Consider the following 26,675-nt stretch of genomic DNA (forward strand, 5'->3'; position numbering starts at 1 on the left):
AATAGCTGGATAAGAAAAGGGCTAAGTAGCTACGACATGGTCATCAGCCTCCTTGAAAGGAAAACAACAATCCTGTAATCTATATTCAGCGTGGATTTGGAAAGTATTTACGCCGGTGCCAAATATGAGGTGAACCCTGTACAAACAACATGGCTGCAAAACGCTTGGAGTTTTCACAGCCCCTGTCTAAAAATACACACACATAGTAAGTTGCCAGAAAGCCTTCCAGCAACATGCACAAAGGCCTGTCCAATCTCTTAGGAGTCTTTCTCAGCACAGCGATGGCAAGCTGAACTCGAGCAAGGCTGTGTACATTTAGGAAAGAGAGAGAGGCTCAGGCACCACTGGCCAGGGCTTGTTCTCTTGTTGACAACTAAAAAAAAGCACATGCAAATGTTTCCAGGTGTTTTCCTTTTGTGCTATGCATGCTTATTTGTTTATTTCAGGACTCAGAAAGCACTCTGCAAACCCTTGCAGCTGTTTCTCAACAAACGGGCATATTTGCACTACGATGCCCTCGGGGTTGACCTGAGACCCGAGCCAAGCGGCTGCTGCAGGCCGGATGTGGAAATGCAGGTGGGATGTGCAGTCTGCACCATGGTTTGTGCAACTGCTGCTTAAGTGTCTCCACAGTATCACAGTGTGCTGGGTTGCGTTGCGGCACAACTTTCCTGACCGGAATTGAGAAACCGGAATTGTGTAGGTTCAGTGGCAAACCTCTGTTGCGTGACAGCATTGACATGGAATTCAGTTAAAGGCAGTTCTTTCTAAAACATGCACAAGATGAAGGAACGCTTTTTATTATAACAGACCATTTTTTACATTACTCACCTATGACATCTGTTGAAATGGAGGCTAGGCTAAACAATGGCGCTACCGTTTGTTCATAGATCTTCTCTCCTTGTTTTTTCCCACCATACGGATTAACATATACAAGCAAGTGCTTTGGTCTAGAGGCTGCCAAAGTGAAAAAGGGTATACCAGTTAAAACTAAATAGTTTTTTGGGATTCTTTGCTCCTAAATTCCTTCATGCATCAGTGGGTTGTTTTGTGGTTGCTGGTTTTACAAAGCAATTTCATTGGATATAATGATTCAAATGTAAAAAACGTTATCATGACTGAACAGAGTACCAAAAGATTTCCACAAACTTTCAGCCAATGTCATACCCAGTAGTGGCTGGGGAGACCCGGCCAGATGGGCGGGGTATAAATAATATATTATTATTATTATTATTATTATTGTTGTTGTTGTTGTTGTTATTATTATTATTATTATTATTATTCATTTTAAGCCCTATTCCAGCATTCTTTCCCTTTTTCAGTTTTTGAAAAAGATGTTCAAGCAATAGGCCAGAAAACGGATAAGGGTGCATGATTTTTTTGGTGATATGTATAGTTAAATGAACTATAATTACTTTGGGTAGTTTTATCACATTTTCCTGCAATAAATTCAAGGCAGCCAGGCTACTTCTTCTCCCCCCCCTTTTATTTATTTAACGCTTTATCAACCGTAGTTACATCCATACATCAAAGACATTTTATAGTCTGTAAATCAAACTCATCAAAATAAAAATTCCACCCAAGAGGTATATATCTTCATAAATTTGACTTCCCGTCCTTCTCAACATATTTCCACTCTAGTAAACCTATTGCATAAATACACCAGCAAAATCATAGTAAAATATTAATATGCATATATTAATATATAATATAATATAATATAATATAATATAATATAATATAATATAATAAATATAATATAATATAATATAATATAATATAATATAATATACCACATGTCTTATAATATGAGAAACACGGTAATATAATATAATTACACACACACATACGTATCTATATACACGATATCTGTTTTAGCCCATTTAACCTTTATTTACAGAGCTTATTCAAAAGCTGCTACCGAATTCAGATTGCATCACTTATTTTTTAAGTAACTCTTTAGAGCAGACATCCCCAATCTTCGGCCCTCCAGATGTTTGGGACTACAATTCCCATTTTCCCCGACCACTGGTCGTGTTAGCTAGGGATCATGGGAGTTGCAGGCCAAAACATCTGGAGGGCCGCAGTTTGGGGATGCCTGCTTTAGAGGTTTGCAGTTATCAATGAACTCCTGTTTTTTCTTATCTTTAATCTTCTTCTCCTACACTTATGTCCCAGATGGTTCTAGAGTTCATGTATCATCCCTGACCATTGGCCATGCTGGCCGAGGCTGCTGGCAGTTGGAATAATGCCACAGGAAAGGTCCAGAGGTTCTCCATCCCTAGCCTAAAACAGGGCCATGTTAACACTATACATTATTTCTCTGCCCAGGGCTACAATTCCCAAAATTCCCCGCAAAGAGGGATTGGTTGTTAAACCACTCTGGGAACTGGTAGCTCTAGGAGGCAATTGGGGGTTCCTAATGGCTCTCGGCACCTGTAACAAACCCCTTGCCCCGTTTTTTGTTTGCTGTCCTCAAGGATTTTGATCTCCATCAAAGGCAGCGGAGGAAACAAGTTGCGCATTGAGGACTTACTCTGCAAATCAAGTAATTCTCTGAGCGCATGCATCCACTGATTACAAAGTTGCTCATTAATGCACCAGAAGGTCACGTCTTTGCACCGCCAGCGGTGATTATGTACTCTCTTCGCATAGTGCACTGCAAACAAACAAAAGGGGTTATGTACACATGAGGGAGGCAGAGTTCCCTCTGAAGAGTCCTTTAAACGCGCGACGAAATTAACTCCAGAAAACATAATGGAACTTAGTATTTATATAGAGGTTGGTAGGGTGCATAATCTCATTAAAACGTACAACAGTCCAATAAGATAGACCGGCATCACTATCCCTGCACTGCAGGTGGGAATTTGAGGCTGAAGAAGAAAGAAAAAGAAGCTGTATCTAGAAGTGGGCGTGGGCCTGTTGACTAGCTCCGCCCCCAGTGTCACATGTCCCAGGTAGCCCCATGTGATCTGGAACCCAGAGCAAGGACTCCCTCTCTGCAGACATTCACACTGTATACACGGAGACTTGGGGTGGGGCTATTTGTTATGGCCCCACCCGCTTATTAGACCAACGCATGAATTATAATTCCGAATGGGACTAGAGAGACCACTAAGTCAGTTATACGGCATAGACGAGATTTGACTTCCTAATTAACGTTCCTCTCTTTCAGTTGGTATGTGACAGTAGCTTCAAGGTATGGGCACCAAAAATGGGGAAGTCATTCCAAATTAAACTGTAATTTTATAAAGCTGGCTGAAGGTCTTTCGGAAACAGCCTCCGACTTTCCAGATTTGGGGAAAAGGCACTGGAAAGTCTACTTTCAGGTGTCAGCTAACACTGCAAAGTGTGGAACTTCTATGCCAGGCATCCCCAAACTCAGCCCTCCAGATGTTTTGGGACTACAGTTCCCATCATCCCTGACCACTGGTCCTGTTAGCTAGGGATGATGGGAGTTGTAGTCCCAAAACATCTGGAGGGCCAAGTTTGGGGATGCCTGTCCTATGCAAACAAAGATTCATTTCAAGGTATCCAGAATGTCTCATATTTCACTACTGTAGAAGGAAAATTCTCTATTTCTTCACAAGGTATTCAAAAGAATTAGAAACTAATTGAGCACTTGCCCTTTCACCTCAGACAGGGAGGGCTTCTCAATTTTTTAAGGTTTATATTTTGAAGTCAAGCAGGTCTTGCTCTTCCTTTGTGGGGGGGAAAGAAGAATCTGCTGTGAGGAAAACCACCTGTCAGAATGTTAATAATTACCATTTTTAAAGTGCAGATACAAGGCAGAAAACCCTGACCATTTAATGGATTCCATTGGGGGCAAGATTTAGCAGGACTTTAGGTTAAAAACAAACAAACACTTTGGGCATTTAAGCAATCAATAAACCCTTGGTTAAGTTTACAGTATAGCTATGCCATCTATTTAAAAAACTCTTCTATATTATAGGTATATAAAATACAGAGCACATGTGAAAATATGCATCCTGCCACTACTTTAAAGCACTTAATGATGCCGTATAATTTGAAGGTTGTGTATGGTGAAAATTCACACATGCTAAGTCCAGGCATATACCCTAGTGGGTCAAAAGGCAAAGTCAAAACCATTTATTGCTTGCTTTCCCTTAATATGCCCCCTGAAGTTCCTTTTTGTGCAAGACAGGCAGAGGGGTAAGGTAGTTAATGACGCTATTGTGTTCTGCAGTGTTTTGCGGCCATTTCTCCAATTGAGGGTTGGTGAGGGTGGAATATAGATTATGTTATGCCAAGTGGTAACTTACTCCAAACGATTTCTTGGCGAGAAAGCGGATGAGTGGTAAGATTTCTCTCACCGCTTGGAAGAATATTGCAAACATTCAGCAAACAGATGTTTTAAAAAACGGCGCTGCAGTTGTGTTTTACCTGTGAATGCATGTGGCTTTGCCATTTTCTGCCATTTCCCACTATTAGATTGTTTCTTATCGATTTCTGTTTCCTCGACAGCAATAATCTCAGATATAGGCACGGCACAGCTCTCTGCGAAAAAGAGATAGAGAGCAGTGTTGTGAGGAAGATCTACACAGTATCAGAGTCCTTCAGCTTCTGCTTCTAGAAGAAAATGTGGAAAATTAAGAGAGGCGGTTCGACATGCAGGTACAAAGGCCCGACCAAAATGCAGTAATGGAAAGGTGTGCCATTTTATTGGGAGGTAACTACCATGAAGGGGACCCAGGTGGCGCTGTGGGCTAAACCACTGAACCTAGGGCATGCTGATCAGAAGGTCGGCGGTTCGAATCCCTGTGACGGGGTGAGCTCCCGTTGCTTGGTCCCAGCTCCTGCCAACCTAGCAGTTCGAAAGCACATCAAAATGCAAGTAGATAAATAGGAACCGCTATAGCGGGAAGGTAAACGGCGTTTCCATGTGCTGCTCTGGTTTGCCAGAAGCGGCTTTGTCATGTTGGCCACATGACCTGGAAGCTATACGCCGGCTCCCTCGGCCAATAATGCGAGATGAGCGCGCAACCCCAGAGTCGGTCACGACTGGACCTAATGGTCAGGGGTCCCTTTACCTTTAACTACCATGAAAATTCAGGATACTCTCTGGGAACACAATACTTTTAGAGAAGATGCTTGACAAGTCATAATGATGGCATTAAAAAGGTAAAGGTAAAGGACCCCTGACAGTTAAGTCCAGTCGCAGACGACTCTGGGGATGCGGCGCTCATCTCGCTTTACTGGCCGAGGGAGAAGCGGTTTGTCCGCAGTTTTTCCGGGTCATGTGGCCAGCATGGCTATGCCGCTTCTGGCGAAACCAGAGCAGCGCACGGAAACGCCGTTTACCTTCCCACTGGAGCGGTACCTATTTACTTGCACTTTGACGTGCTTTCGAACTGCTAGGTGGGCAGGAGCTGGGACAGAGCAATGAGGAGCTCATGGGGATTTGAACCGCCGACCTTCCGATCAGCAAGCCCAAGGCTCAGTGGCTTATACCACAAATATGAGAGGCTACTTACTTTATACCAAGTTAGAGAATAGAAGATGACTGTATTCTCTCTAACAAACCTTCATGGGCCCAGAGATCTTCAGTGGAGGCCCCTCTCTTGGTCCCTCCACCCTCATAGTCCTCACACTTTGTGGGGACGTGGTTCAGGGCTTTTTCGGTAGCTGCTCCCAAACTGTGGAACTCCCTAAAGAAATTAGACTGGCTCCTCCTTGTTGTTGTTGTTGTTGTTGTTTTGGCAGGTGAAGGCCTTATTCTAACATGCTTTTAGAAACTGACTTTTTTTAAGGAAAGTGCTGGTGGTGTGATGTTTTTGTTGTTGTTATTATCTATATTTTTAATAGATGTTTTATACAGTATGTGCGTTGTTTTCATTCTGTGTTTCATTATGTTTCACGGACTATCTTTCCAATATTTTTAGTTTCTTCTAGTTTATCTTTAAGCCGCCTTGATTCCTGGCCTGAGGAAAAGGCGAGTAATAATAATAATAATAATAATAATAATAATAATAATAATAATATAGTAGATTAGAACCTTGGTTCTTGAACGGCTTAGTTGACGAACAAATCAGCTCCTGAACGCCCAAAACCTGGAAGTAAGTGTTCCGTTTTTCGGAAACCGAATGGCTGACGCAGCTTCCGTTTGAGTACAGGAAGTTGAGTGCAGGAAGTTTGGAAGTCAGATAGACTTCCGGAATGGATTACGTTCGAGAACCAAGGTACCACTGTAGTAGTAGTAGAGTGGTACCTCGGTTTACAAACACAATTGGTTCCAGAAGTCTGTACTTAACCTGAAGCGAACTTTCCCATTGAAAGTAATGGAAATTGGATTAATCCGTTCCAGACGGGTCCGCGGAGTACTTAAACTGAAAATACTCAACCGAGGCGCACTTAAACCGAGGTATGACTGTAGTAGTAATAGTGATGATGATGATGTCATGTATCTGACCGTGCAACAGTCCTCTAAGCAGGTCTTTCCCTTTATACAGATGTTTCCAGATGAGGGAAAACCCTTTGCTCCAAAATATTGTTTCAAAGGTTGGGTGCCACCCCCAATCTGCGCCAAGATTCCAGGCACTCTGTGCTCCTTTGAGTAGCAATACATGGCAGAGACTGTCACAGCTTTAAGAAATATGATTTATTCACATACTGTATTTACACCAGAGTTGGGGAGGGAGGGAGCCCAGCTCTTGCAACACAGTCAATTCAAGAGGGGCTTGTTTCCCACTGCAGTGGAGCTCAAGGCATCTCTCCCAGCCTCCCATCGGCCAGCCAGCCAAAGATGGATCTCTGCCTTTTTTCCTCTCTTCTTCCCAGCACACATTTCCTGTTACCACTCATATACATCCCATCACCTTGGCAACCTCTGTTTGCCCAGGACCAAGGATTCCTTTTGTCATATTAACACCTCTATCCCAAGTGAGGCCCCGGCTTGGAAAGGAAGATCAGCCTGTATTTCTCCACTGGCCTGGAATCTTCCCTCCAAAACTTCAAGTATAGGGTTGCCATATTTCAAAAAGTGAAAATCCAGACAAAAAAGTGTATGGGCTGCCCTGCGTCCGGATGTTCCCAGACATTTCAGTGATTTCCACCCAGACGCTGTTCACAAAGGCTGAATACCGGCTGTGTCTGGGAAATTCAAGATGCATGGCAACCCTATCAAATATGAACTAGATTCTGATGTTCATTCATTTATTGGGTTTGGGGGGGGGGTCTTCCCTCCCCACCCATTATATTCATAACAATATGTTTAATCACTTCCAAGGAACCTGGCGCAATTCTGCCTTCGATGCAAAGCACATATCAACAACAAATACTGTATTTCCCAAAACGTGTTGGTCACATTTTGCAATCCTGCTAACTGAAGCAACGTGTAAAAGTAACACGTGATAAAACTAGCATCACCGATCTCAGAAACTGAAATGGTAATCCAAAGTAAGAATTTGCAGTGCCTGAGGCTGATCCCTTAACGGATCTTTGGCAGGGCCGCTAGCTGGAGAGCAAGTTGACTCCAAAATCTACTAACCTGCTCTGAGAAACTTGTATAAATGTCAGGGGCTGGTGACAGACAGACAGACAGACAGACAGACAGACAGACAGACAGACAGACAGACACACACACACACACACAGAGAGAGAGAGAGAGAGAGAGAGAGAGAGAGAGAGAGAGAGAGAGAGAGAGAGAGAGATGATGGTGCTGGACCACAAATTATTTGTGCTCAGCTATTCATTATCATAATTATTATTCTATACTTATGTCATGTCTAGGGCCAGCTCCTGGTTTTCATCCACGGCCAAGGGCCTTCTGCGAGAAGCGAAGTTACAGGGAACCAGGCAGACGGCCTTCTCAGTGGTGGCGCCCACCCTGTGGAACGCCCTCCCATCAGATGTCAAGGAAATAAACAACTATCTAACATTTAGAAGACATCTGAAGGCAGCCCTGTTTAGGGAAGTCTTTTATGTTTGAAGTTTTATCATGTTTTTGATCTTTTGTTGGAAGCCGCCCAGAGTGGCTGGGGAAGCCCAGCCAGATGGGCAGGATATAAATAAATTGATAATAATAATAATAATAATAATAATAATAATAATAATAATAATTTATTGGGGGGAAAGGACAACACCCACAAAAGGATTTACTATGATCTCTACATTTCTAAATGCATCTGGCGCCTGGCTAATTTCGAACACTGGGGGTGGAAGAAACTTTGGCCTTCCAGATGTGGTTGGACTGTTAACAACCTGGCCATTGGCTATGCTGACTGTGGCTGATGGGAGCTGGAGTCTAACAACATCTGGAGGACCAGAGATTCCTCAACCCTGTCCAAGGGGTGGCAGGAAACTACAGACACTGATGTTTTTGGCAAGCCTGGTACAATTTAAGGGGCTGGTGATGCAATTCTGTTCAAGCTTATGTAAGGGTAAATCTCCCTATTACAAAAGGCCTTCATTCTTGACTTGACCTATTTTTCCCCCTTCACCTTTTTATTCTTGACTAAGTACTGTACATAGGGCTGTGCTGTGTTACAGGGCTTCCTGTTATGTAAGAGGCCAGTCTCGCCAGACAGCTCATCAACTGATACTTCCCTTATGTATTCATCTTCCTCAGGTAAACAATGCTTATTTTGGCAGGAGATCAAAGCATGCAGCAGTGCACTTTATTATTGCCGGGGTTTTTCCCTCATTCCCAAAGCCTCTCACTTTCTCGCTTCCAGGTTCTTCGGTTCTCTTTCAATGTATTTTGGTTGCAAAAGGAGAGCTTCCTGTTTCCTGCAATGGCCCAATCAGATTAAGATTGAGGAGTAGCGTTACAAATCTTTTAAAATGTTGAGTTAAATAGCTCCAGAAGTAGGTCAGGTTCTCAAGTTCACTAAAGAAGGCCATATTCAAGAGTCCTGGCATTTCACTACTTATTGACACACAAAGCTTAAGGTGGATTTGAAAGTATTGAACAAGTTACTTGAAGGGGCCATAGAGATATTTAAAAGAGAGAGGGGGGCAGAAAACAAATGGAGAAGCTTGTTCTCTGGCTTTTAAGATCTTTTTATCTAACAGAATGAGATGGTTGGACAGTGTTCTCAAAGCTACGAACATGAGTCTGACCAAACTGCGGGAGGCAGTGCAAGACAGGAGTGCCTGGTGTGCTATGGTCCATGGGGTCACGAAGTGTCGGACACGACTAAACAACAACAACAATCTAACAGAATGCCAGTGGCATGTCAAAATTTCTCTCAATCCAGCCCCAATTTCCAGCACTATCATTAGGCACATGAGATGATCACTTCAGGCAGCCAATGTTTGCTGGGCTGGGAAGGGCAGGTAAGACCATGGTGGATAAAAATCAATGATTTTACAAAATAATAAATTTTAAAAATTGATATTTCTTATTATTTAAATCGGAACTTTTTGATTTAAATAGGAACTTTTTGATTTAAATCAGAACTTTTTGATTTAAATTGGATTTTTAAAATAAAATGCTTTGGAGGAATTCCCCCCCCTAAAGATAGTTGTCTATTTAAGTTACTGTACATTATAGTCCAAAGGCTATTCATCAGGAAACAGCCTTTGTGTTTTTCTCCCTTTAAATTTTTTTTGGGGGGGGGTTAAGAGAGTGAAGCCCTAAACTAAAGCTTGTTTAGCTTATACGTAAATCTGGCACTGATGAGGAAGCAGGCTTTGAAGTACAGTACTGAGAGATCCTGTGTTGATCCTACTTCCAAGTACATTTGAAAGTTCGCTTGAAATTCCATGAGCTTCCATGAGAAGGGCTTAATCGGACCTAATCTGAGCGACCTAATCTGAGCGGCTCACCTAATCTGATCCTGGAAAACAAGAGATGGATCCAGCAGAATGGTGGGAAGCCAAAGAGACCTCAGCTGTAGTGGGCTGTGGGAGATGGTGAGAGAACTTCCAGCTTCGGGCCAAATCTGGATCGGGCCCCTGACACTCTTCGTAAACCGGTCCCCCCTTCACTGCTCGTCACCTCCTCAGCAGGTAAAGCAGAATGCTCTGTTTCTGCCTGACAAGCCTGCCTGTTTGGCATTGTATTTTACTTTCTCAGCAGTACAGAAGCCAGCAGAGCTGGCAAAGCAGGGGCAGAACACTTTGCTTCTCTGGCTGGCTATTATTTCCGTAAGATGCCATTGAGAAATGGCGCATGAAAGTCAAGGGAGCTGAACAGAGATGTCACTATGTGACCCTTATCCACTTTCCTCAGAGGGAATGCAGCAGGAGAAATAACCAGTTGTCTTCAAATCGACTTGGGACTCTGGGAGAAGCCATGGATCGTATGAGATATGCACAATTATTTATCCTTATATGAGTTACTAAATATGTGGCTGTCCTGTTACAGTATTCAGTGAAGTCAGTTGCATAGCGGCTTACAATAACTAAAACAATAACAATATAGCGGTACCTCGGTCTACGAACATCCCTGTTCACAAACTATTCGGCAAACGAACTCTGCAAAACCAGAAGTAGGTGTTCCGGTTAGCGAACTTTGCCTCGGAAGCCGAATGGAAGCCAATCGGTGGAAGGGCACCGGCGGCGGGAGGCCTCAGTAGGGAAAGCACACCTTGGTTTAAGAATGCTTTGGTTTAAGAACAGGCTTCCAGAACGGATTAAGTTCATAAACCAAGGTACCACTGTACTAGAATACAAAAGTGGAAAATAGTGGGCTAAACCACTGAGCCTAGGGCTTGCTGATCAGAAGGTCGGCGGTTCGAATCCCTGTGACGGGGTGAGCTCCCGTTGCTTGGTCCCAGCTCCTGCCAACCTAGCAGTTTGAAAGCACATCAAAATGCAAGTAGATAAATAGGAACCGCTATAGCGGGAAGGTAAACGGCGTTTCCATGTGCTGCTCTGGTTTGCCAGAAGTGGCTTTGTCATGCTGGCCACATGACCTGGAAGCTATACACCGGCTCCCTCGGCCAATAATGTGAGATGAGCGCGCAACCCCAGAGTCGGTCACGACTGGACCTAATGGTCAGGGGTCCCTTTACCTTTTAAAACAGGGCAGAGGAGCGGTTAATACCCAAAGACCGATCCATAGCATTGGGGCTGCGCAGGAAAGGCTCTGCTCATGGTAGAGACGAAGAACACGTTGACTTTGGTCTAACTCAGGCTTTCTCAACCTCGGCCCTCCAGATGTTTTTGGCCTACAACTCCCATGACCCCTAGCAAGCAGGACCAGTGGTCAGGGATGGTGGGGATTGTAGTCTCAAAACATCTGCAGGGCCGAGGTTGAGGAAGCCTGGTCTAACTGAAGCACAGAAGAAAGAGAGGTTGCTATGAAGCCAGAAGCCCTGAAAAGAGAGCTGTGATAGTCACAGCCAGCGGGGAGGAGCTGCAAGCTGAGGCAGAGCTGGGAGGCCAGGTTATATTTTGTTGTTGTAAACTGCCTTGTGCATCGTAATCTAGAAAGGTGGTATACAAATTCAAAGTGAAATGAAGGTTGTACTGCCTCCCCCCTTCCTGCCAGCTGCTCCTGAGCTTCCAGGACGACAGGAAGAGAGAAGGTGCAATGGCTGGCATGGCTAAGACTGAGGGTGGGGGACTTTAAACGTTATCCAGGATTATTGCTGTGCGTGCCCTTGTAGAACAAACATACCTGAGTCACCCTGAAAGGATGGCCCAGATCTGTCCACAGTGCACCGCAAGAGAGTTAGGGAACAGTCTGATATACACTGACCCAGGGGTAAGGCCTATTTAACTCAATGGGACTTATTTCTGAGTACGTCCAGGATGGCAGTTTAACTGCAGGATCTGCTGCTTGATCTGAGTACAGAGTTAAGGCCAAGGGTGAAAACAGTAGATTGAATTAGGGCTGCAGGAAGGAACTGAGGACAAGGGTCCTGTGCTCTCTATATATTGTTGGACTACAAGTCCCATCATCCGTGCCCATTGGCCATGTTGCTGGAGCTGAGGTCAGCTGAGGTCCAGCAATGTCTTGAGGGCAACAGGTTCCTCATCGCTGATCTAGACGCTGGGGTACTTCCTTTCACTGAAAACGAATGCCTGGCTTAAACAAGTTTGTTCATAGGAACATATGCCAGGTCAAAAACTGTATTTATAGTGTCTTCAAAAGCTGTATTGTGTGAACAGGCTCTCAACAGACTGCAGTTCTTATGTGCAGCATGTAGAACTGACATTGAACTAGGCCAGGCCATTTTTTTATTTTTTTTAAAAAAGTTGACCTACTGTAATGGGCAAACAGGGACAATTAACTGATTAAGACTGACAATTGTAAAAGAACTTTTACTAGCCATTGTCCAAACACCCTGTATGTAGCAGTGCAAATCTCTCTGTGTTCACTCTTAAAAAACAAAACTGCCAATACTTTACAAATATTTAAAATACAAACATAGCCAGCGGCAAAAAATAAAATAAAACAAAGCACGTAACTTTCTTAGAAGGCTTTGGAGCTGCTGCCGCCCACTGAACTTGTAAGAGCAGTTTTCAGAACCAGTGAAATGTCATCAACACATCTTTCATTCACACAGACTCTCCTCCCTGCATATCTGACTAGCAAATATTTAAACAGGAATGTGAAACCTTTCAGGCTGTGATGCTGACAAATGATGCAAACACTAATGAGAAGAGAACAAAGCTCATTGCACAGGCCCTGGAAAAATAACAGCTGGGGAGAAGTCATGCCCCAGCTTCAAGAGAAGTCTGAACTGGGTGGTAGAAGTGGCAAGGTGAGGCAAGAAGACTGACTCAGGTGGTTAGATCCACAGGGGCAGCAGATCCCAAAGTAGATCTTTATTCCTCCCTTGTTCCTGATGTCGATCTTCACTCATCGCTTCTCCCCTGACAGGGTTGTTGTTGTTTAGTCGTTTAGTCGTGTCCGACTCTTCGTGACCCCATGGACCATAGCACGCCAGGCACTCCTGTCTTGCACTGCCTCCCGCAGTTTGGTCAAACTCATGTTCGTAGCTTCGAGAACACTGTCCAACCATCTTGTCCTCTGTCGTCCCCTTCTCCTAGTGCCCTCCATCTTTCCCAACATCAAGGTCTTTTCCAAGGATTCATCTCTTCTCATGAGGTGGCCAATGTATTGGAGCCTCAGCTTCACGATCTGTCCTTCCAGGGAGCACTCAGGGCTGATTTCCTTAAGAATGGATAGGTTTGATCTCCTGACAGGGAGGGGAGTGTTATTTTGTGACTCGCCTCAAGTGGCAAAATATCTTGGGCCAGCCCTGCCTTACACTGATTATCATGGGCCACCAAACAAGACAGCTCTGTATGAGTTAAATAGCGCAACCATTTTTCAGAGGTATAGAGGGATCTGTATTGGCAATACCCCTAAGCAAAGTTTTAAAGTGATGCCGGATCTGCCAACGGCCCGGCAAAGCTGGTGCACAGTGTTTCAAACCGGTTCAAACCAAAGCTGTTTCTCGATGCTCTGCAAACCCACTTGTGAACCAAGCCTATGGGGATTTCTTAATATTCCCCCCATATATTTGCACCACGACCAGCCATCTGAAGCCCTTGCCCTGCTTCCAAGCATCCTCGGCGCTCCCCAACGGCCTTCAAAGTCTTGCCCAGCCCTGGGCCCCCAGATGTTCATGGACTACAACTCCCATCATCCCCGGCCACTGGCCATGCTGGGTAGGGAGAGTGGGAGGTTGTAGTCCATCAATGTCAAAGGACCCGTGGTGGTGGTTTGGGAGCGGCACTCTGCACATGGCCCGGAGCCCTGATTCCGAAAGCGCCACCACCACCATGGCTTCACTTGAAAAGGGGAGGGGAAGTGGCAGTGTCTTGGAGGTGGGGAGGGAGAAGGCGGCACTCTGCACATGGCTCGGAGTCCTGAATCCGAAAGCGTCACCACCACCACAACCACAGCTTAAATTGAGAAGGAGGGGGGGGAGTGTCAGTGTTTTGGAGGTGGGGAGGTAGAAGGCGGCGGCGGCACTCTGCACGTGGCTCGGAGCCCCCTCCCCCCGCTCCCCCAAAGCGTCCTCACCTCTCCCCCCGCGCGGCTGCGGCTGCTCCGTCCACTCCAAGGCGCCTCTCTCCGGGTCCAGGGCGACCTCGCAGGCGCGCTGCCCCAGCACCAGCGAGGAGACGAGCCGGGTCCACCGGCCAGCCGGAGGGGGCGACCTCTCGCCCATGGCTCCGGTCCCCTTCAGCGGGGCTCCGGCAGCTGCCTCCGCCCGAGCGGCATCGCGGCTGACGGGGGGCGGCCCTCGCTCTCGGCGGCCCGGGGAGGATGGCGAGCGAGGCTGCCTGGCGCCGCCGCCGCCGCCGCCGCTCAGTCCGCCTGCGCGAGCGCCTCTGCCCAGCCTGGCATTTTAGAATCTGTTATCCTTCAGAATTTTCGCAGCTCCCATCTCACGGAGCATGCGCGTGGGTAGCGGCGGCGAGGGAGGGGGGCGTGGGGGAGAAAGGGAGGGGGGAGGTGAGTTCGCGCAAGCCCAGCGGCCGCCGATGAAGCCGCCGCCTCTTGCCCTCAACTGGAGCTGCCCTCACTTCTTCTTCTTCCGCTCCCTTTGGATGTTCGACGGCAGGAGGAACAGGAAGAGGGAGGAGGGAGGCGATTCTCGTGGGGTGGGTGGGTGGATGGGATCTTAGCAATGGGCCCGACGTGGAAGGGGAACCCCCAAGGGTCATCTAGACCAACCCCCTGAAGTGGCAGCGTTCTCAACTGGAGCATCCATGACAGGTGGCCGGCCAAGCTTGTCTTAAAAAACTCCAAGGAAGGAGAGTGCACCAACAGATGCAAGGAAAAATAAATAATAAATAATAATGACAATATATTTATATGTGACCCATATGGCTGGGTTACCCCAGCCACTCTGGGCGGCTTCCAACAACTGTTGGGGCAACTGTTTTGTTTTGTTTTGATGTTTTGTTTTGTTTTGTTTTGTTTTGTTTTCCCCAAAACATTTATATGCCTCTTGATTGTAGACTCAAGGATAAATAAATAGATAAACATAATGACAATATATTTATTATTTATATGTCACCAATCTGACTGGTTACCCTAGCCACTCTGGGCACCTTCCAACAAATTAAAACACAGTAAGGAGCATAGCTGCCAAGTTTTCCCTTTTCTCGCGAGGAAGCCTATTCAGCATAAGGGAAAATCCCTTTAAAAAAGGGATAACTTGGCAGCTATGGTAAGGAGAAGGCAACTATTTTATTTTATTTTATTTTATTTATTGTTTGTTTGTTTGTTTTCCCCCAAAACATTTATATGCCTCTTGATTGTAGAAAAATGACAACTACCTCCAAGCGGTTTAGCAGAGGAGGGGGAAAGGATAATAAAATAATCATCATCATCATCCACCCATGATTCAAAACATACAAAAAGTTTCAAGTCAGGATAAGGCTAGAATAAGCTAAAACTCATACAGAACATCCAGGGATCACTGCGGATTATAGGGCGGAAAGAAGCAAGAACCCATATAAAATAACCCATATAAAAGCTAGCCAAACTCAGCTACATCTTATTTCAAGGCTGGGAAAGAGACACCGTACCTCAGAGGGTGCAGTGTAGGTCGGTGACAAATTCTCTTGTGACACCCCACTTCCCTGTCTGTGAAATTTAGAATCTTCCAAAGAGCGTTGCTGAATATGACGCCACCCTGTTTGTCACCCTGATGCAGACTGTTGAGGATCTGACAACACAGGAGATGTAACAAGGAAGTGGAACGGGTTTGAGTAAAAGATGCCATATTACTTTAAGGAACTAGTTCAGTTTCATGTTTAGCAAGATGCATTCTGATTTGGTTCCTCGGTTTACCAATTCCAATACTTTCTTCTACTCTGGGCCTTTGTGCCAGCCCTTGAGACGTGATGCTTGATACAAACGTCAACAGCTATCCAGTGAGGTGGGCTTGTTCAGCTTTTGCTTTCCTGCTTGGAATCTTACTCCTCGCTGCGTAATGTGGTCCGTCAGCTAAGCCAGCCTAGACGTTATTGTCCCAGTTGGCATGTGGCGTAGCAAGATTTTTTTTAAACAAAACAAAACAACAACAACAACAACAACAACAACAGGAAGGTAATTTTAAATTGTGGGGGGGTCGACTAAGAGGTGGCACCATATGTGCTTTGCCCCGGGGTGCTGGCAAACCACGGTACGTCACTGCAACCATTTAAATTTCCCACTGGGGCATTGTAGGTACTAACACTCTGGGATGCCCCAGTGCTAATCAGGGCACTGCTGCTATCTGGCAGTGTCAGAGCAACCAGGCTCTAATCCCATTAGGGCTTGCTCACATGGGAGGGTGGGACGCGGGTGGCGCTGTGGGTTAAACCACAGAGCCTAGGACTTGCCGATCAGAAGGTCGGCGGTTCGAATCCCCGCAAGGGGGTGAGCTCCCGTTGCTTGGTCCAAGCTCCTGCCAACCTAGCAGTTCGAAAGCACATCAAAATGCAAGTAGATAAATAGGTACCACTACAGTGGGAAGGTAAACGGCGTTTCCGTGTGCTGCTCTGGTTCGCCAGAAGCGGCTTTTTCATGCTGGCCACATGACCTGGAAGCTGTACGCTGGCTCCCTCGGCCAATAACGCGAGATGAGCGCCGCAACCCCAGAGTCGGTCACGACTGGACCTAATGGTCAGGGGTGTGGCAACTGATGTGTCACTGTGTCACTCACTTCTGGTTTGTAACACCCATCCTCCTTCCTGCTTGGAAGGAGGCAAGCCTAGTGAAATGACTTGTGCTGAGAGGTAGTGGGTCTCATCCTCTGAGGACAGAAATCCTTGCATAATCCAGTCATGCCATTCAGACCTTCTGCATCATTACTCATCCCTAGTTAATGCTAATTGAGAGGAGACAAGCCAGGGGAGTGAACTGTGACAATATATATACAGTAGACCCAGGGCAGATCCACACTGTATATTTAAAGCATATTCAATCTAGGTTTCGATCATGTGGTTTCCTTCCAAAGAATCCTGGGAGCTGCAGATTAGCCCTATAGGGCTACTCTCCCCAGCACCATCAAAAAACTATCTATCTATCTATCTATCATCTATCTATCTATCTATCTATATGGAATCATGTGCTTTCCATATGAACGTACCCTGACCCTGAGATCATCTTCTGAGGCCCTTCTTCGTGTGCCTTCATGTGTTATTGTTATTGTTTTTATTATATATTTTGTGTTTTTATAATGTGATTTTATGTTGTAACAACCATGAGACTGCGGGTATAGGGCAGTATACTAGTATACTAGGGACCCAGGTGGCGCTGTGGGTTAAACCACAGGGTCTAGGGCTTGCTGATCAGAAGTTCGGCGGTTCGAATCCCTGCGATGGGGTGTTGTTCGGTCCCAGCTCCTGCCCACCCAGCAGTTCGAAAGCACACAAAAGTGCAAGTAGATAAATAGGGACTGCTCCGGCGGGAAGGTAAATGGCGTTTCTGTGCACTGCTCTGGTTTGCCAGAAGCAGCTTTGTCATGCTGGCCACATGACCCGGAAGCTGTCTGCGGACAAACGCCAGCTCCCTCGGCCTATAGAGCGAGATGAGCGCCGCAACCCCAGAGTCGGACACAACTGGACCTGATGGTCAGGGCCCCCCTTTACCTTTACTAATGATTATGATGGTGTGCATTGCATGTGCCTTAAATGTAAAGTGTGGGTCTGCTCCAAGTCTCCTTTTGCTGATGGGTTCCTTGAGTTCCTTGGGAGCATTTATGCCGCTAAATTCTTTCTGGTTCAGCGTACTAGTTTGCATTGGGCTCATAGTCTGGGGGAAACTGGGCTAGACAATTGCCAGGATCTTTCTACTCTGAAAGCCCTCTAGCTCAATGAATGAGAAAAGAAGACTGAGATGAAAGGATGTAGCAGGCCCACGCTAAGCCCATAGGAAGTATGTAGAGTCAAATTCATTCTGACTTCATATGCCAAAAACCATTCTAAGCTGCTTTTCACTGATCAGCACGCAGGAAAAGAACGGTCTATAAGTGTATGTGAAATGTCCTTTGATCAATGAGTGGCATTACTCACTGCGAACGCTCCTCTGAACCGTTTTTAGCCGTCTTTTAAAATAACATAGTGATTATTGGAAATAGCCTTGTCTGGGTTGGGGAAGAGCCCCCAACAAATCCTGATGGCTTGTCAAGAGGGATTCCAGCCTCTTATTCATGCCATTCTCATTTTAAGTGAAAGGCAATTGAGAGAAAGTTATTGACATAGCACAGGGCCTGGGAACGAATCCAGGAGATAATTTGCTTTCCTGTGGATGCAAATACCACAGTCGAATATGATCCGCTGAGGTTTCAGCAACAGCCTTTCCCTTTCAAAGCTTGTAAATGCCCCTAAGAGGCGGAGTGAGATGCTAAAGAGAATCTATAGGGAAGTCTCTGTTTAGGGCTTTAATAGGATTAAGATCAGGCATAAGCCCTATTAAGGTGTTCCTTCTCACATGCTTCTCATTGCTGCTGCTGCTACTTCTTTCTTCTTTGGCAATCACTCGTAGCCAAGTAAGATTGTCTTCCATGAACACGGTCTTAACAATGAATCTGTAAGTGACTGTGGAGGCCAGTTCTGGATCCACACATCCTTCCACACTGGGGACATAGGTTTCCGGGCGGGAGTTGATCATGGTGAGGGTTTGCCAAGCATGCCTTTCTCTTAGCACGTTTCTCCCTTGAGTCCTGAGTTCGAGTGTCTTCAAAGCCCATGACACCTTTGGTAAAGGCTGTTCTCCAATTGGAGCGCTCGCAGACCAGTGTTTCCCAGTTGTCGGTATTTATACTACATTTTCTTACATTTCCCTTGAGAGAGTCTTCAAACCTCTTTTGTTGACCACCAGCATTACGCTTTCCATTTTTAAATTCAGAATAGAGTACTTGCTTTGGAAGTCGATAATCAAGCATCTGCACAACATGACCAGTCCAGCGAAGTTGATGTTGAAGAATCATCGCTTCGACACTGGTGATCTTTGCTTCTTCCAGTACGTTGGCATTGGTTCACCTGTCTTCCCAAGTGATGTGTAAAAATTTTCGGAGACACCATTGATGGAATCTTTCGAGGAGCTGGAGATGGTGTTTATAAGGGGTCCATGTTTCACGAGCACACAGTAAGGTTGGTAGAACAATAGCTTTGTAAATAAGCATTTTGGTTTCCCTGAAAACACTCTGTGCTTCAATCAGGAGAAAGCTTCACTCGCAGAGCTCAGGCGATGCTGTATTTTGGCATCAATGTTGGAAAGATAACTGTCCAGTTAGGAGAAGTGATCGACATTTTCCAACGTTACACCATTGAGTTGGAGGGGTCGTTTCATGCTTGTTGGTGCAGCACTTTGGTCTTTTGGATGTTGAGCGATAGGCCACGCTTTTTCGTAAGCTTTTCATTGCATGGTGAAGACAACATGAGGCGCATTGCCACTCCTCCCTCTCCATCACATTCCCTCCCAATGGCCCAGGTGTCCAGCTCTCTCCACACAATGGGACGCCGTGAATGTCTGCAGAGGGGAGCTGGCTCTAGCTGTACAGGCTCCCATGAGTGTTAGAACCCCACACAATCAGGGTTCTAACTTGCGGGGAGGGGAGGAGCCTTCAAAAGTAGAACCAGCTCCTTGCCTTGTGGACAGATAAAAGCTGGGAAGAAGGAAGTTCACCAGACCTAGGCTGCATACACAAAAGCCTGCTTGTACGGTAGCACATAAATGCAGTTTTTCTCCACCAGGAAGAAGGCATGCTAATCCTCACATTCTGCTTTCAGTCTGTTGATTACATTTACATACTGCCTTTCCACACCCTCCAACATCCTACTGATGAAAATCAGGACATGACCCAGCCCCTCAACACACTTTAAATCCGCCCCACACCAATGCCTCCCTGCTCCCTTGCTCAGATACATCCACCCAGTGGCATAGCGTGGATTGCCAGCACATGGGGCTGCGCAGAGGTGTGGGAAACTGATGGAGTACACATGCTAATTCAACTGCCTAACGGCGTTTGCTTCACCCAGGAGATCGCATCAGCAGAGATCAGAAGAGTCATTCCGTTGTCTGGAGAGGTCACTTCCTGGTTCGCATGGAGAAGCTGTTTTCAGTGGAGCCCAGCCACGGAAGCATGCAGCTGTATTGAGGCAGCACCCAGGGGCGTAGCGAGGCACCGCAACACCCGGGGCAGCAAATTGCCATGCACCCAGGGGGGCACGGTGTCGCTATGTAATGACGCATGCATCGTTATGTAGCGGGGTATCACCACCACCCCCCGCGCCTCCAAAGCCGCGTGCCTCCAGCTAAAAACTCCAGGTAGAAAGCCCTCTCAGTGCGGCATGCCCACCACACTGAGCAGGCTTTCTACCTGGAGTTTGTAGCTGGAGGCGCGCGGCTTTGGAGGCGCGGGGGGCGGTGATACCCCGCCACATAACAACGCATGTGCAGCATCCCGCTGCGCATGCGTGTTACGTAGCTGGGTATCGCCACCCCCCAGCGACACCAATCCACACGGTGCGGCAGGGGGGTGCCACTTGGCGCCCCCACCTCCGCGACTCCCAAGCCAAGCCTCCAGCCTCCTGGTAAAAAGTACGGACTTTTTACCGGAAGGCTGGAGGTTCGGCTTGGGAGTCGCGGGGGTGGGGGCGCCAAGTGGCACCCCCCCAAGAGTGGAACCCGGGGTGGACCACCCCCATTGCCCCCCCATTGCGATGCCCCTGGCGGCACCAGGTGTTGACGTTTTGCAGCACTAACAATTTTGCACCCCCTAACGGGACATTCAGAGATCCACTCAGAAGGCGGGATGGCTTCTGTCCTTCTGGGATGTCCTGGTCAAATTGCGGTGGTTGGGGGGTGGGGTCTGCCCTTCATCCAAAGATCACGAAGTGGTCTACAGCATAAAATTCCTAAGACAAGAAAAATAGAACAATACTTCCCATAGACCGTAGATTGTTTAATCGGCCAAAGGTCTGGTTGAAGAGGAATGCTTTCACCTGGCACCTAAATATATGTAATAAAGGCACCAGGTGAGCCTCCTTGGGGACATTCTAGATTGATTCTAGATCCTGCTGTCTGCAATGGTGCGAGTGGTTACACACATCCGAAACCCTCCCATTGATTAGGTTATCCATGCTTTTTCACCCCTGCACACGAACCAGATGAATGAAGAAGGAAGTAGTGGCTGTGTTCTTGGTATATTCTCACCCACAATGCCATTGGACAGGTGTGGCTGCATCTCACCAACACACACACACACCATTGCCAAGGACTATCTCAGTGCCAGATTACACATAAGATAAACAAGCTGCTTCTTGCTTTGTTTTTAAGGCCCTAAGATTGAGGATATGTAGAAAAGATTTCTTTTGTTTCAGCTTTCGGTAAACTAGATCAGCCACACAGCACATTAAAGACAGTGGGAAATTACAGGATCATTAAATTAGTGTAAATCGGTGGACGCACAAGCCTTAATTTTTCGATTGCGGCAAACTTTAAATGTTTTGCCTTTTCCTCTTCCTGGTTGAATGCAGAAGGAGCTGGTGTTTTTGTGTGTCCTATGCCATGCAATCATGGTGGGAACGGGGACGTTAATAATCAGAATTGAATTACAGTTAGGATTGGAGCAGAATGATTTTGAACTCGCGCTGTTTGCGTCAGAAATAAAGTTTAGCTGATTAGCCAAAGCTCTTCACAGGATTAAAGAGCTAATCAATCAGTGTTAGCAGGGTCGGATTTTCAGTGTAAGTTGTTGCTAGTACTAGACGTGGGTAGTTACTGTAGAGAAGCTGTTAATACTATTATGCTTTACTGGCAGATACAACACAATACCTATTCATTCTATCCTTACTTAACCTGGGAATCTGCACAGCCCATCTGAAATGTGGAAACTGTTCCCTTTATCATTGTCTCGCTTGTATTGATTGGGATTTGAAGCAGAGATGGGGAATCTGTGGCAATCCAAGTTGTTGAGTTCCCTCAGCTCTGACCACTGGTCTGACCACTGAGCAGCCATGGCTGAAGAGGCGAAAGAAACCGGGGGGGGGGCAGGGGCTAGACTATCCACCACCACATTTTTGGCCAAGCAGGAAAGCTAAGCTTCCCATTGCCGTGGGATGGTTGATCAGGCAAAACAGATTGTTGATGTAGTCAATCAAGGCTGCCTGATATTCATGAGCTCCTTGGAGGAAAGGTGAAATATAAATATACTAACAATAAAAGTCCTATTTTTTTTTTTTACTTTTGATCAACTGCTAGTTTCTCAAATGTCTTCCTGCCATAAGTGTGTGTGGCTGTGATAAAACGTATCTCAGAAGTATAGAACATCAAAGCTTATACAGTGGAACTTCCATTTCCGTTTGTCTCGGAAGCCATACATTTCGGCTTTCGAAGGCTGAAAACCCGGAAGTAATTGCTTCCGTTTTCGAACGATTTTCGAAAGTTGAACAGCTTCTGGAGAGTTTTTTTCTTACTGACTTTGCCGACCGCCCTTTGCGCCTCGGTTGTTGAACGTTTTGGAAGTCGAACAGTCCACTCTCTCTCTCTCTCTCTCTCTCTCTCTCTCTCTCTCTCTCTCTCTCTGTATCCTGTAAAATAAGCAGGTGTAAAATATGTACCGTATGTCTAAAAACAGACAACATGTGTCATGTGCTGACTGACATAACACCATGCTGCCAACTTAAGGACCATGCATGGAGTTACCAGGAAATCACCAACTTCCATCTTTTACTATAAGCCAAAAAGTTTCTTCTTGCTATTAGTATGTACGATGTTGGATTGCAAGCTCCACACCCTTAACTCTGTTCTATCATACCGTTGGTTTGTATTAAATGGGAAAATGTGAATTAAATTGTGAAACCCAATTTCTCTTTTTTTTGTAAAACATTTTATTGAATTTTCCAAATAGACACATTTAAAACAATAAACAAACAAACATTCAAAAACAAATAAAACACACACAACTATCTTTTTAACAATTCTTCCCAAATTTCTCCTTCTCAATGCTCTGCCGAGCTTGACTTCCCTCCCTCCCCTCATTTGGTTTTCTATTCAGCTCTTATCTCGCAGTTCCTTTATTCCATCCATTTAAAATCAATTCGTAGGATTTATTTCAGTCCTGCAAGTTTTTTTAAACTTCTACAGTTCTTTTCCATATAGTCCACAAATTTACTCCAGTCTTTTTGGAACCTTGTTTCCCCCTGGTTCCGGATCCTGCTAGTCAGTCTCGCTAGTTCCGCATAGTCTATCATTTTTGTCTGCCGCTCTTCAATCGTCGGTAAATCCTGAGTTTTCCATTTTTGGGCTAATAAAGTCCTAGCCGTGGTTGTCGCATACAAAAATATTATATAGTCCTCCTTTGCAATCTCTTGTCCAATAATTCCTAATAAAAATGCCTCTGGTTACCCAATTTCTCTTTTTAATCAAGGCACTCAGTTAAACTTTTTGGCGTAGATACTGTTGCACACCGTTGTGTGCAATCTATCAGACATCTCCCGTTTGGTGACCCAACGCAACAGAAGACAAGTTCTTCCATAACCATCAGATGAGACTGACAGTAGAAGGAGCTCTTGTTCAATGAAGCCAGCTGTTTCCGTAACCAGTCCTTACCAATCAGTTGTCGCAGAGGCCAAACTAATTTAGTCAAAATATATTTTATTTAATTTTGCAACCCACCTTTCTTGAATGAGAACACTAGCCAGGTAATACTCAGAGAGGGGGAGAGGGTAAATGCCTCAAAAAAAAATCCATGCAGATATAGATGATTAAACCTCCAAAATTTAATTTTGTATAAAAAGAAAAGAATGCACATAAAATTCAAGTCTGCTAAAGAGTGCCAAAGAACTAGAGGCCCGCCCGGGCATCCTTTTTATTGTGCATTCATGAGTATTTGTCTTCATTTATGGTATTGTTTATAATCACTTACCCGGTATTATAAATCTCTTGCAGAAGCCCCCAACTCGCTTCTTGCCAAGCAGGCCTTCCTAGCCTTTACTGGCAGCCGCATTTGGTCAAAAGGCATGGAGGCCATCTGTGAACGTCATTCCCTCCCAGCTTTCTCCGCTCTGATCGCTTGGGACAATGATAAAATCCGTAAATGGATTCCAGATAGGGACGAAGCGCTGGCCCGGCCCTATCTAATGCGGCCAACCTATCCACCTGGTATCCTCGCGTGAAGGCAGTCAGAACCATGGCTCACTATTTGAGCGACCTGATGAACCCTTCACAAAGAAGGGCCTTCACACCTGCCCACTTCCATTCCATTCCCACAGCATTTTTACAGGGTATCTTTTCCAACACTCCCCCCGATCTCCGACTCTGCCCGTGCAACAAGGGAAAGATAGAGGATTTTATCCATTTTTTCTTTCACTGCCCCCTATACGACACAATAAGACCAAGGCTCCTCATACTAATTCCTTCGCTTATCGCCTTGGAAGATGACCGCATGAAATTTCTATTGGTGGACGCTAACCCCAGGGTTACCCGTGGAGTGGCCATCTATATCTTGCAGGCCCTGAAACTCAGAGCTCTCTCGACTGGCTAATTCTCTCTAGACACAGATTTCACTAAACATTCTCCAATGGACAAAACACACATGATGCATCCTAGTTTTTACCAAATTCTGTTTTATATCGCATGTTTTTATATCCGATGCTTTGTAAGTGTTTTCAATACATGCTCTGTATAATAGCGGTAGGTTACCGCTAGGATTTTTTTTTTTATGTTTTATGTGTTATGTGCTATGGCCAACCGGCTAATGCAATAAAATTTTTGATTTGATTTGATTTTGGTATTGTTTGTTTGTTTCTATCCTGCCATTTCCTCAGAAGCAGGTTTCTTTTTTTTTCGTAACTCTAATTTATTTTATTTTTTATTTTTTTTGAATGATATTTATTTATTTTTTCCATCACCAAACCTGAACTCAAATGAAAAGAAATGCAGAGAACTAGAAATGTATTAAAAGTTATGGTTAAAAAGTATTTCAACTATCTATGCAATTAAAACAATGTGGGGGAAAAAACTATTAAAATGCAGATATGATGGTATTGGAATATATATGATCCCGCCTTCAATGCTGTTTGTGCCTGCAAAGGTTTTGGGATAGACCTAGTGCTTTGTTTCTGATGAATCCATGCTCTGTAGCAGGCATCCCCAAACTGCGGCCCTCCAGATGTTTTGGCCTACAACTCCCATGATCCCTAGCTAACAGGACCAGTGGTTGGGGAAGATGGGAATTGTAGTCCAAAACATCTGGAGGGCCGAAGTTTGGGGATGCCTGCTCTGTAGCTTCCTGCTGTCATCCTGTAACTTGGCACAACTCATTTCTGAGTTGCTGTTCTTTTGTCTTGACTGGTTGAGCTATAGCGCAAAGAATATCTTTCCGGACAGTGATGATGCTGTAACATCAGGGAAGCATTACAGAACAACAAATAAAGCAGAACGACATGTGGACAGTCCAGTATAAATCCACTACAAATGTGGTATTAGTGTGCCGGTGACTTGTTGCAGAATTCACCCACGAAAGACAGCGATCTCTAGGGCCCTAGAACCATTTCCAATTCTCATTTAGATTTGGAGTTTTGTGTGACCGCAGCATATTTTGTTTTGCTTTTCAAAGTTTGCTGAAACCTCACATGGAAAGGGAACTAAGCTCCTCATTTATATGCTAATCAATAGCACAAATGACTTCAACAAGTATTTGTTACCAATTGTTTGTGGAAGGAGGAACATGCCATTTGAAAAGAGAGCCTTCAAAAAATATGTGAAATAATCTCTCCCGTACTGGGTTCACATCCTCAATTGTTATCAGATATTCTGGGAATTAAAGCAAGTTGTGTTTGAACGGAATAATCTTCCCTTTGATCGTTGTCCGGCTGAATATTGAAGTAAAGATTAAGATGACAGCTGGGTATGAAGTTGTCTGAATTGCTGATACAAGGATGCAAATGAGCTCTGTTGCTTTGCCTAAAAGTGCAGAGCCCAGCTTTTTCCACACTGTGTCTTTTGACAACTCAGCATATACGTTGGGCCAAGCTGTCTGGCTTTCGCTCTCATTTCCTTATAGCATCAGATGGATGTCTAAGGATGTCGGGAACAGCATACATAATTAGCCACAGTCAATTAAACGTGCCTCAGAAAGAGGAAAATATTTATCTCTGCAGATTAGAGTTGCCAGCTGACCGGAAAAAAACAAAGCCCTGGCCTGCTCTTCTGCTTTTTAAACTGTAGTCGAAATCAACATGTGATTCCCCCCCCCCCGAATAGCGATAATCCTGATCACCTACGAATGGCTGCAGATCAAGCTACTGCTAAAATGTAGGAACTAGAGGGGAAATGGCACTTTTGTACGGTAAGTCAGGGAACACTACTGCCATGGTAACTGTCTATTCCACGGGTGTCAAACACAAGGCCCGGGGGCCAAATCCGGCCCGCCAGACCTCGTCATGTGGCCCGCCGAGTGCCCCAGCCAGCGGGACCCAGCAGCGGGACCTTGCTGCTGAAGCACCGCGCCGACAAAGCGCCGACAAACAGCTGGGGCCGGGGGGGGGTAGAAAGGCGGCCGGAGCAGCGCTGCATGGAGCGCCCCGAGCCACAGCAGGAGAAGGAGGAGGCAGCTTGCCGGGTCAGCGCCCGGCAGCGCCGCACGGAGAGTCCCGAGCCATGGCTCGGCGCCTGGATACGGCTGCTGCTGCTGCTGCTGCTGCTGAAGCACAGACAAAGCACCCAGCAGCGCCGCATGGAGGAGGAGGAGGATTCAAAGTGCTACAGAGCACTGCTGCGTCCCAGAGGCTCGGGACTCTCCACA

General features: G+C 45.7%; 1 protein-coding gene across 2 annotated transcripts in view; it reads right to left on the minus strand.

Moving 5' to 3' along the window:
- CERK (ceramide kinase) overlaps positions 1-14,318 on the minus strand; it is a 36,771-nt gene extending 22,453 nt beyond the window's left edge. The window contains exons 1-4 of one of the 2 annotated variants that reach the window (XM_035127926.3): positions 13,949-14,318; positions 4,405-4,518; positions 2,537-2,659; positions 832-957 (exon numbers count right to left, since the gene is read on the minus strand). In XM_035127926.3, coding sequence (XP_034983817.1) covers positions 832-957; positions 2,537-2,659; positions 4,405-4,518; positions 13,949-14,096 — 511 coding nt within the window. In that variant the 5' untranslated portion in view covers positions 14,097-14,318. The remainder of the gene's footprint in view (positions 1-831; positions 958-2,536; positions 2,660-4,404; positions 4,519-13,948) is intronic. The other variant, XM_035127927.3, reaches the window with a different exon arrangement.
- Positions 14,319-26,675: the final 12,357 nt, after the last annotated feature.

This window comes from Zootoca vivipara, chromosome 9 (assembly GCF_965207765.1).
Source record: "Zootoca vivipara chromosome 9, rZooViv2.hap1.1, whole genome shotgun sequence".
In the NCBI taxonomy this organism is placed as follows: domain Eukaryota; kingdom Metazoa; phylum Chordata; class Lepidosauria; order Squamata; family Lacertidae; genus Zootoca; species Zootoca vivipara.